Source organism: Oncorhynchus mykiss, chromosome 2 (genome assembly GCF_013265735.2).
Source record: "Oncorhynchus mykiss isolate Arlee chromosome 2, USDA_OmykA_1.1, whole genome shotgun sequence".
Lineage (NCBI taxonomy): Eukaryota > Metazoa > Chordata > Actinopteri > Salmoniformes > Salmonidae > Oncorhynchus > Oncorhynchus mykiss.
In genome coordinates, this window is record NC_048566.1 from 67,345,019 (window position 1) to 67,359,710 (window position 14,692).

Consider the following 14,692-nt stretch of genomic DNA (forward strand, 5'->3'; position numbering starts at 1 on the left):
AATAGCAATTACTATTTATAATTAACTTCTTTGGGGTACCCCCCCTTCTTCTCAATTTCCGCCTAAAGACATACCCTAATCTAACTGCCTGTAGCTCAGGCCCAGAAGCAAGGATATGCATATTCTTGGTATCATTTGAAAGGAAACACTCTGAATTTTGTGGAAATGTGAATTGAATGTAGGAGAATATAACACAATAGATCTGGTAGAAGAAAATACAAAGAAATTAATTTGGCGCCCTCTATTTTCACTGGTAGTTGTCATATCGATCCCGGTATCGGGAATGCAGCCATAACAGGTTTAAGAACAAATCATTTTTTACAATGATGGCCTAGGAACAGTGGGTTAAGTCCCTTATTCAGGGGCAGAATGACAGATTTTTACCTTGTCAGCTCAGGGATTTGATCTAACAACCTTTTGGTTACTGGCCCAACACTCTAACCATTAGGCTACCTGCATCCCCAATGCTGCCCCAATGTTAATGTTGTGTGTTAATAACGTCTGTCTAAGTTACTGCCTAGATCCACCAGCCTGGACAACCGGACGACGGGTCCGGAACGACAATCCACAACCTTGACATCCCGTGGCCATTCTTGTGGGGGTCTGCAGCTTGCAGAAATCCTACCAGGGTAAACCACCAGAGGGGGACTGCTACGATGATCCACAAACCAGGACATCCCGTGGTCATTTTTATGGTAAGTTGCAACTTACAGAATCCTTCCAAGATTGAACCCACCAGAGGAGGACTGTAATGACTGTCCTGTGAGGATCAGGATGGGTCAGATCAGCTTGGCGGTGGATGACAGTAGCCAGGCCCTCTCTTTCCCGTCCAGTGTGATCCAAAGGAATGACTTTGGCTGTTCACGCTGAAACTCTAACAAGTTCAAAAAGTGAATACTGGACAAACATTTCTAACATAAGAATGTGGGGAATGTTCAGAGGGGATCTGAAGAAAAATAATGTCCTATTGGTTTTTATTTTGTGATGTCTTTAAAAGGGTTATAATGGAAATACTGTACATGAAATATGAAAAATGTAGAAAGTATTTTTGTTAATATATGAATGTGATTTTAGGAGCCATAAGAGAATCTATCCTTTAAAAACTGTGAATAGTAAGTAGCCGCACCCCGAGTGAGGTCAGAGAGTGTGTCAGACTGACAGAGATGTCCCCTTTGGCCAGAGTGCATAAAAGGATTGCCAACAGAGATTAACATTAGAACAGACAATCACTGGTACGGCTGATCAGCTGTTCCTAAGTCAAATATCTAGAAAAGATAATCTAAGTTGGACCATCCTACTACTCTTCAAATCATCCTACTGTATTACTCTTCTTAAATCACAGTATCTTACTACGCTCATCACCAATGGGAACCGTCGACACGGCTGGCTAGCTATCTTCCAGAGTGAACAACAGTAGAAAAGGGGAGACCCCTTTCGGACATTCGGAGCCATACAAGCTTGTCGCTGAAAGGCCAACAACCTTCCTAAGGAGGGCTGGTTCCGACAGAGATAAACGGCGAACGAAGGCATTCACACTTAACGTTAAATACATTAATGATTTCATACTTAAAATGGGCGGCGGTTCGTGTGCAAAGTATATGATTACTGTGGGAATAGTTCTAAAATCTATCAACAATAAGTGTCCTTTTTTCTCTCTCTTTCCCCCCTCTTCATTTTCTATGTAACAAGCCGCCATATGTTGTCCGTCTATTTGGGACCTATTTCTCAAGTATTATGTGTGTATGTTTATTGTGTGTTATTATTTAGTTAGCTAGTAAATAAATAATTTAACCGATTTGTGTAGTACTGAATCATGAGTAAGTCTGGGGATTTTGCATATCCTAGAACATTACGACTGTTCAGAATGATATGATAAGAGGTTATGATTTAATACCTTGACTGTTTGATGGATGTGATAGGTAAAGACCTTTAGAGTTTAATTTGGGAGATGGGTAACTCTTTAAAGAATCGCTCTTGTAGTGCCCCAAATTCCTAATGAGTTAATTGTTACATGGTTCATTTAACTTCTTGACGCACCCATCCCGTTAGCGGGATCATTTTCGTCAACATCCGCTGAATTGCAGAGCGCCAAATTCAAATTAAATTACTAAAAATATTTACATTTCATGAAATCACAAATCGCAAAACACAGCTTAGCTTGTTGTTAATCCACCTGGCATGTCAGATTTCAAAAGAGCTTTTCAGTGAAAGCATGCCAAGCGTTTATGTAAGGACATCTCTCTCAGCAGACAAAACATTACAAACAGCTAGCAGCAAAGTAGATTGGTCACGAAATTCAGAAAAGCAATAAAATGAATCGCTTACCTTTGATGATCTTCGGATGTTTGCACTCACGAGACTCCCAGTTCAATAAAGACTATTTTTATATCTAAAATACCTCCATTTGGTTGGCGCGTTATGTTCAGAAATCCATAGGCTCGAGCAGTCACGTCCGGGTAGACGAAAATTCCAAATAGTATCCGTAAAGTTCGTAGAAACATGTAAAACGTTTTTTATAATCAATCCTCAGGTTGTTTTTACAATGTATAATCAATTATATTTCAACCGGACTGTAGCTTCTTCAACAGGAGAGAGAGAGAAAATGTCTGCTCCACTCTGTTGGCGCATGCAAAACGCTGCTGGCACCCAGCCATCCAATGACGCGATGTGATCTTTTTCAGAATAAAAGCCTGAAACTATGTGGAAGCCATAGGAAAAGGAATCTGGTTGATATCCCTTTAAATGGAGAGAAGGCATGCAATGGAACAGAGAACTTTCAGGAAAAACAGCACTTCCTGGTTGGATTTTCCTCCGGTTTTCGCCTGCACTATCAGTTCTGTTATACTCACAGACAATATTTTGACAGCTTTAGAGTGTTTTCTATCCTAATCTGACAATTATATGCATATTCTAGATTCTGGGCCTGAGAAATAGGCAGTTTCATTTGGGTACGTTTTTCATCCAAACATCAAAATACTGCCCCCCCTACACTCAACAAGTTAATCAGGTAACAATTAAACATAGTTAGTTGATACGATAAATAACAGTCATCAGATTAATGAAAGTAAAGTCACGGCAAAGTGATATGATCTTTAACTAGTCTCTCAAAGCACTTCATGTTGACAGAAGTGAGTGCTACGAGGCGATGGTCATTTAGTTCAGTTACCTTCGCTTTCTTTGTGAAAGGAACAATGGTGGACATCTTGAAGCAAGTAGACTGGGATAGGGAGAGATTTATAATCTCCGTAAACACTACAGCCAGATGGTTTGCACATGCTCTGAGGACGCGGCTAGGGATGCTGTCTGGGCCAGCAGCCTTGCAAGGGTTAACACGCTTAAACGTCTTACTCAATTCAGCCACAGAGAACAAGAGCACACAGTCCTCGGGAGCGGCCCGTGTCGTTGACACTGTGTTATCCTCAATAAAAGGCGAAGTAGGTGTTTAGCCTTTCTGGGTGCAAGACGTCGGTGTCCGCGACGTGGCTGGTTTTCCACTTGTAATCCCTGATTGTCTGGACTCCCTGCCAACATCCCCTATACACTTCCTGATGAACTCAGTCACAGTGTCAGTGTATACGTCAATGTTATTCTCAGAGGCAACCCAGAACATATCCCAGTCCGTGTGTGTGTGTGTATGTGTGTGTGTGTGCGCGCGCGCATGCGTCAATGTGTGTGTGAGAGGGAGAGTGTGTGTCAATATGTGTGTGAGAGGGAGAGTGTGTGTCTGTGTGTGCGTGAAGGAAAGCGTGTCCTGCATGCAACTTTTGATGGTCAGTGACTGAAAGACCAATTTAGCTGCATTATACTGTATGCAGCCAACTGAGAAGAATATGAATCAGTTGAAACGCACACAAACACGACAAAAACTATACACATACTGCACACACACACGCATGCATACACACACGCGCACACATACGCACACACACACACACCTGACATTGGGTGCAGGGTAATAAAGTGAGAAGTAATTCCGGAGCTTGTCCATGCCCTGTTTGTGCTATGGCCAGCATATTGATAATTGTTGTTAATGGACATACTGTCTTTCAGAATAAATCTGATGTGAGGATGAATCACTGTGGCTTTAAGCAATGTCCTTAATCACAAGTCATTATCAATCTGAGTCCAAGGAAAACTAACCTGTCGAGGAGGCCCCAAACACACACACACACACACACACACACACACACACACACACACACACACACACACACACACACACACACACACACACACACACACACACACACACACACACACACACACACACACACATAAACGAGACACACTCCAGTGAGGGTGACAAATGTAAGTTACCTTGGTGGATATTTCTAAAGCTACAGCCTTTACAGCACTATGGAGGTCATTGTTAATGTTTTGGGGGTTGCGGGGGGTTGCGGGGGATTGGCCTCACTCACCCTGTCCTCCTCCTCCCTGAGGTCTGGCATGGTGCTGATACACAGGCTGATGACGGTCACTGCTACCATCACCACCGACAGGCAGGCAAAGATCTTTCCTGGCAGGCCAGACTGTGGATTCTCCACCATATCCCTCAGCTGGTTCATGAACTTGCGATAGCGTGTCTCCTCAACTGGGGGGCGCAGCATGGCATGCCTCTGCCTTTGCTCTTCCTCCTGCCGCTCGTGTTCCTTCATCTCCTCGATGCGCGTGTACATCTTCCTCTTGCAGCAGCGCTCCATGTAGGTCATCTCTACGCCCCAGTAGAGCAGCTCATCATGTAGCGACAGCACACACATCTCCCTCAGCATGCGCAGCTTCCCCGCCGCCAGGAAGTTGAGAATGACGCGGAAGGCCGAGGGGCTGCGGTCAAAGAAGAACTCTCGCCGTGTCTCGTCGTAGTCGTCACACACGCCGGCAATCTCCTCTGGGCTGCTGAGGCCACAGAGCCGTCCCAGCCGGGTCAAGGGAAACTGCTCCAGCGTGCTCCAGGGAAAAGTGTAGCGGTTGCCTCCCACGTTGATGACCGCTAGTAGACCATGGTCCACCGACAGTAGGTCCTCTGGTCGTCTGATGAACTGGGCCCTCTGGTAGTAGACACCCTTGACCGTCTCCGTCTCAGGGATCTGGGTGAAGATAGCATCGAGGCTGCTATCATCGCTGGCCGAGAGGTTGCTGAAGTCGTGGTTTGCATTGCTGATGATAGGCATGGCGGCATCGGGGTGGGTAGCCGGCTGGGCTGGTCACACTGGGTCTCAGTGGCTGGTCTTGGTGTTGGGCATCCCGGGGCTGGGGATCAGGTGAGTCCCTTCAGGCTCTGCAGAAGGATCAAGTGGGTCCCAGGCTGGTGGCGTCATGCAGACACTGAGAGAGAGAGAGAAGAGAAGAAGGACATTAAATCTCAGTTAGACTGCAGTGGTGTAGAGGCTCCTCCTCATCTACAGTACATCCCTAGTCCAGAGACTGACATCAGTGACTCCGTAATGGATCAGAGCTCAGTACTGCACTGTCAAATAAAATACAATTGTATTTGTCACATGCTTCGTAAACAATAGGTGTAGACTAACAGTGAAATGCTTACTTACGGGCCCTTCCCAAAGTTCAGAAAAAAAATAATATTAATAACACAAGAAATAAATACACAATGAGTAATTATAACTTGGCTGTATACACGGGGTACCAGTACCAAGTTGAGGTGCAGGGGTACAAGGTAATTGAGGTAGATATGTACATTTAGGTAAGGGTAAAGTGACTATGCTAGATAATGATAGATAATAAACAGTTGCAGCAGCGTATGTGATGAGTGAAACGAGTTAGTGCAAAGAGGGTCAATGCAGGGGGTCCGGGTAGCTATTTGGTTAGCTATTTAGTAGTCTTGGGGGTAGAAGCTCAGGATCCTGTTGGTTCTAGACTTGGTGCATCAGTATCACTTGCCATGCGGGAGCAGAAAGAACAGTCTGTGACTTGGGTGACAATTTTTAGGGCCTTCCCCTGACACCGCCTGGTATAGAAGTCCTGGATGGCAGGGAGCTCGGCCCCCGTGATTTATTGGGCCATCCCCACTACCCTCTGTAGCGCCTTGTGGTAGGATGCCAAGCAGTTGCATACCAAGCGATGATGCAGCCAGTCAAGATGCTCTCAATGGTGCAGCTGTAGAACTGTTTGAGGATCTGAGGGCCCATGCCAAATCTTTTCAGCCTCCTGAGGGGGAAGAGGCATTGTCGTGCCTTCTTCACTACTGTGTTGGTGTGTGTGGACCATTCCTTAGTGATGTGGACATCGAGGAACTTGAAACTCTTGACGCGCTCCACTATAGCACTGACGATGTGGATGGCGGTGTGCTCTGCCCTCCGTTTCCTGTAGTACAGTACAGTACAGCAGTATGGTGGGGGGCGGCAGTGTAGCCTAGTGGTTAGAGTGTTGGACTAGTAATTGAAAGGTTGCAAGTTCAAATGCCTGAGCTGACAATGTACAAATCTCTCGTTCTGCCCCTGAACAGGCAGTTAACCCACTGTTCCTAGGGCATCATTGAAAATAAGAATTTGTTCTTAACTGACTTGCCTAGTTAAATAAAGGTAAAATAAAAAATGTAAGAAAATGGTCAGTAGAGTCACTGACTATCCTCATCAGACATCACCCTTCAGAGAACACCTCTACTCTTCCCATCAAACTAGCCCAGACACATCACCTGTCATAATGAATGGGTGTGAATCTCTACCTGTGAGGATGAGTAAAGCTGAGGATTAAGCTTGAAATGTGTGGTCCTGTTTATGCCATATGGTATAGTGACAGATATCTAACAGGGCTACTCTTTTCTCAAGATGTTTATGACTCCAACTGATCTGACTACTACTTAGATTTGTTGCACAGTGGAGTGCTTTTCACACCTCTACTACTGCACATTTTAATTGTGATATAAAATGCCACCGTCAATTTAGCATGTGGGGCTATTAGCATATACCTTCGAGAACATTAGGGAGGTGGATAATAGTTGGTGGATAATTACAGTTTAAATCAGCGGTGGGCTACATAATGTAACTCCTCTAGTTCTGCATAGGGGATTCAATAAATCACTCCTGTCAAGGTGTTTCATTTCCATCGTGGTGGGAGAGAATTATACACTGTTTATTAATAGAATAACTGGCAATACAGTATTCCCGTCTGATGGTTGGTTGCTTTGCCGAGTGGAAAGTTAATTGAAATAAGTGTTTTAGCGGCGCAGTGGCATTATCAGGAACATTCCCTCCACTGCGCTCACTAGTGACAGACACAGAAGACACAAGTTTCCATCTGCTATAGGTCCATTACAAATCCATTGCGTGCCATTTCATGAAATAGCCTAAGAACCATGTAGCCTGAGAGACACACACACACACACACACACACACACACACACACACACACACACACCACCGGCATAACGCAGTTTCGCTGGAATCCTGTGAGGTCGAAGTTAGGCCCATATAGACCACCAATCGCTGTCCATGGTGCTGAAATTGAATGGATTATAGGCTTTCTGTGTTGCCACTGCACGTATATACTTGCTTTAGTTAACGGATACATGTTTATTGGTAGGCCTATTTGGTCAACATTTTCTAATGTTAAGCCTAACATTTCACGAAACTGTCTCGCAATGCTGCCATTTTTAGACTGTGGGCAGGTGGCAATAATGTAGACCCAGACAGTCTTTCCTGAGACATTGTGCATTATATGTCCATTGCGCTGCGCAAAATGTAATATTGCATGATGCATGCTAAGATATAGCATAGACTGTTGATACTGCAACCCCACAACTCAAACTCCGATTCACCAGTAGCCTATGCACGAAAGCACAAACCGCTTTTTTTGTTCAAGCCCTCAAGAACTGTTGTCCGCTAAATATAATCTGTTTGCATCTGCCAATTTAATGGCTGTCCAGAATCCAGACGACCTGTCCCCAGAGCTTCCTATACATGTACTTTCTGTAACGTGTTGAGGCCGGCAATTAAGGAGAATGAGACGCTGTATTTGAAGCACAACCCAGTTTACCTGATGTTGCTATGGCAATCAAGCTGTTTTTACATCACCGTAACTGTCGCTTCTGCGAACTGATCGTTTTATAAACTAAAACTCATAAAGAACTAGGCCTACCTAAAAAGGATGAGTCTATCAGTCTGATATGTACTTTGACCACGTGAGTAAGCTCCGCTCATTGCACTGGCGCCGTCATAACCTTGACCACGGCATTTATTCACCAATATCCCCCTATTCTTTCAAACTGTTGAATTGTTTCTTTTTAAAGGCCCGAGTCACTTTTTCAGTCACATTCCTGAAGCCCAAGAAACAAACACTTATTTTCCTAGTAGCCTACATATGGAAAATAAAAAGGTTCTGAATTCGTTTTTGGAGGGTTACTATCAAAATGATGTATATATAGCCTATGTAAAATAAATGTACAACGATGACAGGCGCATGGGCCCCCAGAACTCGTGGGCCCACCCGCCTAGCTGAGGGCTGCGGAGGTGTCCGATACACACACACACACACACACACACACACACACACACACACACACACACACACACACACACACACACACACACACACACACACACACACACGGGTGATTCTGCATAGAAGTCATCTTTAAAAAGTAAAGGAATTTCTACGTCAAGTTACAAAGCTACATGGCGACAATAATAGGTTATTACAGACTATTATAACAAGTAGCCTATTTTCTGGAACCCATAGCCTAATCGTCTTTTAATGTTTTATTATAAAGCTTATCGGTGTGTGTTGAATGCCTTGTCTTATTGTCTTGAACGTCCCACTAAATCATTGGCTGTCACTGTACAATACTGTAGGCTACATCATGTTAAACAGCGGAGGCAGCTCTCACTATATATCATATAGACTATTGGTTATTTATTTTTAAACAGATCAAACAGCTGTTTTGGTTATTCCAATTTATCAAACGAGGAGTGTAAAGGTGATTGTACTTTATATAACATCAAAGCTACTTACTATTCTATCATAATCATGTTATTACTTCCAAGATATGATCAGATTTGTAATGACATTAAACTCCAATAAGCACAATGACCATGACAAATAGGCCTACATTATTTGACCGTGAACGTTGAATAATAAGAATGAAGACTGAATAAACTTGTCACGTACCATATTAGTGAAGAGAAGAGCTCTCTAGTTCTCAGTCCGTTTGATCATTCAACATCAGTCACTCTCACCGAAAAATACCAGATGCTACATGTTGTATCCACGGGATCCACAGTGTCCCAACCTGTAAACGCGATTAAAAAGTCTTCAAAATACGAAGAGAGAAAATGAGACAAGCGGAGTGTCCCGTTACAAGATCCGTACTGCAGAGGCGTTGCGATGCGCGCTCTCCACAGATGAGCACGGGTAGGGTATAGCTTACCCCAAGTTTGCGAAGAGTAGGTGAGTGTCGTGAGTAGCTTAAGTGCCTTTCCCTTACCAGTTAAGTCACCTCACAAAGCCTAACTTTGAGTACCACATTTCGCCTTTCCCTTTACTGCTAATTTCTACGTTAATACAATGAGATAGATTCGATGGACCCTCTCGTACCATACAGCCCCAGCAAAAAAAACGAATGTAGGCTATCCTGATGTAGTGTTTGGTTTTCAGTGCAGCACTGCCTATGCTAGTCTTGTTCTGCGGGCAATAGGGTTATTCCATCGACTGACAAACTCCGGCGCCAAGCTAACATTTTCCATCCCGTAGCCAGCAAGCGGTTCTGCTGCTTTGTTACTCTTCATACCTCCCACTGGGGAGCGCGGATCATTTCGATCCCAATAATGTTTTTATGCAGCGGTGGATCATGGTCGCAGTGGGAAATAAGGTCCTTAGTCTGATAATACTAGGCATTAATCTGATATAGACCTATAGGTACAGATAAGCTCATATCAAATGTAACATATTTAGCAGGAGTATGAGGTAGCCTATGATCATCAAATCATTCTAAAGGAATGTGGTGAATTCTGGTAAAGGGTTTCATCATGTCTTACCACCTATGTTTTAGGATGTGTCTTTATTACAGTCAACATGGGTTATACAGTTAGTTTAGTCACTTGTCAGTGTATCAACATCAGCACTGCTCCCCAACAGAACAGAAAGAACACGAAAACCATCACCTACTGTACCTGGCAGGCAGATCCAGGAAACATTGCATGATCATCACCAACAGCAAGAAGTCAATAGCCTAACAATTATTTATTCACAGAAACCTATATTATGGATAGCTAAGCCTACGTGCATGTGCTACAGTCATCTAGCCAACCACACACACACCTCATCATGTTGCTATCATACACCTAAAAGTACTAAATACAATCCAGACACTCATTGTGATGTACAGTACACCTTTTTTATTTTACCTTTATCAGCATTATGCAAACGTCACATCCTCACTCACCAAGGACAAAAATATAAATGCAACATGCAACAATTTCAAAGATTTTACTGAGTTACAGTTCAGATAAGTAAATCAGTCAATTCAAATAAATTCATTAGACCCTAATCTATGATTTCACATAACTGGGAATACAGATATGCATCTGTTGGTCACAGATACCTTAAGAAAATGTAGGGATGTAGATCAGAAAACCAGTCAGTATCTGGTGTGACCACCATTTGCCTCATGCAGCGCGACACATCTCCTTCGCATAGAGTTGATCAGGCTGTTGATTGTGGCCTGTGGAATGTTATCCCATTCCCCTTCATTGGCTGTGCAAAGTTATTGGATATCGGCGGGAACTGGAACACATGTCGATCCAGAGCATCCCTAACATGCTCAATGGGTGGTGACATGTCTGGTGAGTATGCAGGCCATGGAAGAACTGGGACATTTTCAGCTTCCAGAAATTGTGTACAGATCCTTGCGACACGGGGCAGTGCATTATCATGCTGAAACATGAGGTGATGGCGGCGGATGAATGGCAGGACAATGGGCCTCAGGATCTCATCACGGTATCTCTGTGCATTCAAATTGCCATTTATAAAATGCAATTGTGTTCACTGCCCGTAGCTTATGCCTGCCCATACCATAAACCACACAATGGGGCACTCTGTTCACAACATTGACATCAGCAAACCGCTCGCCAACACTGTGCCATGCACGCTGTCTGCCATCTGCTCGGTACAGTTGAAACTGGGATTTATCGATGAAGAGCACACTTCTCCAGCGTGAGCATTTGCCCACTGAAGTTGGTTACGACACCGAACTGCACGCAGATGAACTTCCTGAGACAGTTTCTGACAGTTTGTGCAGAAATTCTTTGGTTGTGAAAACCCACAGTTTCATCAGCTGTCCGGGGGGCTGGTCTCTGGACGATCCCGCAGGTGAAGAAGACGGATATGGAGGTCCTGGGCTGGCGGGGTTACACGTGATCTGCGGTTGTCAGGCCGGTTGGACGTACTGACAAATTCTCTAAGATGGCGTTGGAGGCGGTTTATGGTAGAGAAATTAACATTACATTATCTGGCAACAGATCTGGCGGACATTCCTGCAGTCAGCATGCCAATTGCACACTCCCTCAAAACTTGAGAGATCTGTGGTATTGTGTTGTTGACAAAACTGCACATCTTAGTGGCCTTTTATTTTCCCCAGCACAAGGTGCACCTGTGTAATGATCATGCTGTTTAATCAGCTTCTTGATATGCCACACCTGTCAAGTGGATGAATTATCTTGGCAAATGAGAATTGCTAACTAACAGGGATGTAAACAATTTCTGCACAACATTTTAGAGAAATACGTTTTTTGTGCATATGGAACATTTCTGGGATCTTTTATTTCAGGTCATGAAACATTGGACCAACACTTTACATGTTATGTTTATAATTTTGTTTAGTATAGTAGTCTATGCATGCACAAGGTGCAGTTTTACAAACAAAGTGTTGCAGGGGAAATTGTGCCCACACCCACTTTGTCTTTGAGAAGGCTCATTAGGTTGTGAATGCCTGAGGAAATGCTAAAACATGCAAACAGTTTTTATAAATTCTCATGTCTGACAGGCTGAGCTGGGGAGTGGAGACATTAGTGGGAGAGATGAGAAGTGAGAGTGGGGAAGACAGACAGTGACCCAGGCACAGCTTATTGTCCCCTCCATGTGTCCGGGGGGTTAGTATAGGAAACACAAGACTAATCACACATATACTGTACGTTTCATGTTAGTATTTTGTGACAAAGGAAAAGAGCTATGCAAATAACACAGTTAAATAGATTATATGCCTCACAATACCTCTCCTTTTCATTCTGTCTGACCATTATCAATCAATCAATCAAATGTATTTATAATGCCCTTTTTACATCAGCAGATGTCACAAAGTGCTTATGCAGAAACCCAGCCTAAAACCCTGAAGAGCAAGCAATGCAGACGTAGAAGCATGGCTGCTAGGAAAAACTCCCTAGAAAGGCAGGAACCTAAGAAGAAACCTAGAGGGGAACCAGGCTCTAAGGGGTGGCCAGTCCTCATCTGGCTGTGCCTGGTGGAGATTATAAGAGGACATGACCATTAAGGCCAGATCGTTCTTCAAGATGTTCAAACATTCATAGATGATCAGAGGGGTCAAATAATAATCACAGTGGTTATAGAGGGTGCAACAGGTCAGCACCTCAGAAGTAAATGTCATTTGATTTTTCATAGCCTGGCATTCAGAGATCGAGACAACAGGTGCGGTAGAGAGAGAGAGAGAGGGAAACAGATTATGCAATCTCCACCGTTCTGCCCATCCACCAAACACAAACAAACAGACTCATTGAACCAAACACACTCAGACATCCACTCGTTATGGCTCATAGAACTGGATGGCAGCTCCATATACCTACAGAGAGAGATATATGGGCAGACATACACACACACACACACACACACACACACACACACACACACACACACACACACACACACACACACACACACACACACACACACACACACACACACACACACACACACACACACACACACCTAAATGGTGATGTTCCAGGGGTCCACTCTGGCCCCCTGCTCTCTCAGCCGTGCACTGTGGGTGTCCTCATTAGTGGGATGGTAGCCGGTGACGCCGGCAGAACAGAGATCCTCGGCTTGATAGATAAAATCATCCTAGGGATTAGGCCCTAATCCCCAGCAGCGGGGAGATGAGATCGCAACAGCAAGCATGCTGGAACAGCAGGGATCTGATGAGCCATGAGGCGCTGTGTATGAGTGCAGTAATCTCTGAAAATCCTTTGGCAGCCCAAAGACCCACACTCTGACTGGCATAAATTTGATCCCTCTGCATGTTCTGATCAGGCTAATTGCCCTCAAAGCAGATGTGTCATTAGTCAGATTAAGAGGATGGAGGCTGGTGGGCAGGTGACCGGTGAGGAAACAGGCTACTGCAGGAGCCCTGCTAGCCGGAGGCCATGTAGTTAGTTATCTTTATTAATTCAGAGAACAGATGATACAGTTCAAACGTAATAAATACAACATTGCGTAACAAATGGGACATAATGAACTTTAACTAACTAATGCTCTAACTATAACTAAAGCTTTTACACAATGATACTTCATCTAATGAGGCCTATATAAAGAATGGGTAATTATGAGGTAACTATTATGTAATTACTATCTGAACATGCAATTATCTGGCAGGTACTGGGGAAGGCAGGTGTGCGTAATGATGGTGGCAGGAGTGTGTAATGCTGGGGAGCCTGGTGCCCTCGAGCGCCAGGGGGGAAGAGCGGGAGCAGGCGTGACAGTAGAAGCACCTTTGGCGGAGATTACAGTTGTGAGTCTTTTTGGGTAAGTCTCTATGAGCTTTGCACACCTGGATTGTACAGTATTTGCCCATTATTCTTTCAAACATTCTTCAAGCTCTATCAAGTTGATTGCTGATCATTGCTAGACAGCTTTTTCATGTCTTGCTATAGATTTTCAAGTCGATTTAAGTCAAAACTATAACTAGGCCACTTAGGAACATTCAATGTCGTCTTGATTAGCGACTCCAGCATAGATTTGGCCTTGGGTTATAGGTTGTTGTCCTTCTGAAAGGGGAATTCATATCCTAGTGTTGGCTGGAAAGCAGACTGAACCAGGTTTTCCTTTAGGATGTCATGCTGGTATAAAGGATATGGAGACAGGCGCAGGAATACACAATAGGTGTTTTTAAAACACCCAAAACAGACACGTATACAAAAACACTGGGCTGTTCCTAAACAAAAGAGCGAGGGTAAACCTTGTTGAACGACACGGGACGATATCCGTAATACACAATATATAAAGTACGTAGCATAACAGCTGCACCATGCATAGGTACTCACACCACCAACGGACATGGGAACAATAACCGACAAAGACAGAGGGAACATTTATAACATACTAAATGGGAACCAGGTGTGTGTAATCATTCAAGACTGTCCGGGGTTGATGATAATGAATCCCATTCAGTGAAGCCTAGAAAGTGACGTAGACCTCCGGAACTGGTGAACAGAATGAGCATCAGTACCAGGATTTTTTCCGTGACCGTGACATAGGATTTTGTCCATAGTGAAATCCCTGAGCAGCTTCCTTCCTCTCCTGCAAATGAGTTAGGAAGGACGCCTTTATCTTTGTAGTGCCTTGGTGTATTGATACACCACCGAAAGTGTAATTAATGCTCAAAGATATATATATATATATATATATATATATATATATATATACTGTATATACATACATACATTTGAAGTCGGAA

The 14,692-nt window shown here is 43.8% G+C and overlaps 1 protein-coding gene across 1 annotated transcript; it reads right to left on the minus strand.

The window, feature by feature from the left end:
* Positions 1 to 4,265: 4,265 nt before the first annotated feature.
* Positions 4,266 to 9,704, minus strand: LOC110501813 (potassium voltage-gated channel subfamily G member 4). The gene is made up of 2 exons (XM_021579654.2): positions 9,118 to 9,704; positions 4,266 to 5,322 (listed from the first exon to the last, which is right to left on the minus strand). The coding sequence occupies exon 2, from the start codon at positions 5,166 to 5,168 to the stop codon at positions 4,347 to 4,349; it is 822 nt and encodes a 273-aa protein (XP_021435329.2). The 5' UTR covers positions 5,169 to 5,322; positions 9,118 to 9,704; the 3' UTR covers positions 4,266 to 4,346.
* Between the last annotated feature and the right edge of the window lie 4,988 nt (positions 9,705 to 14,692).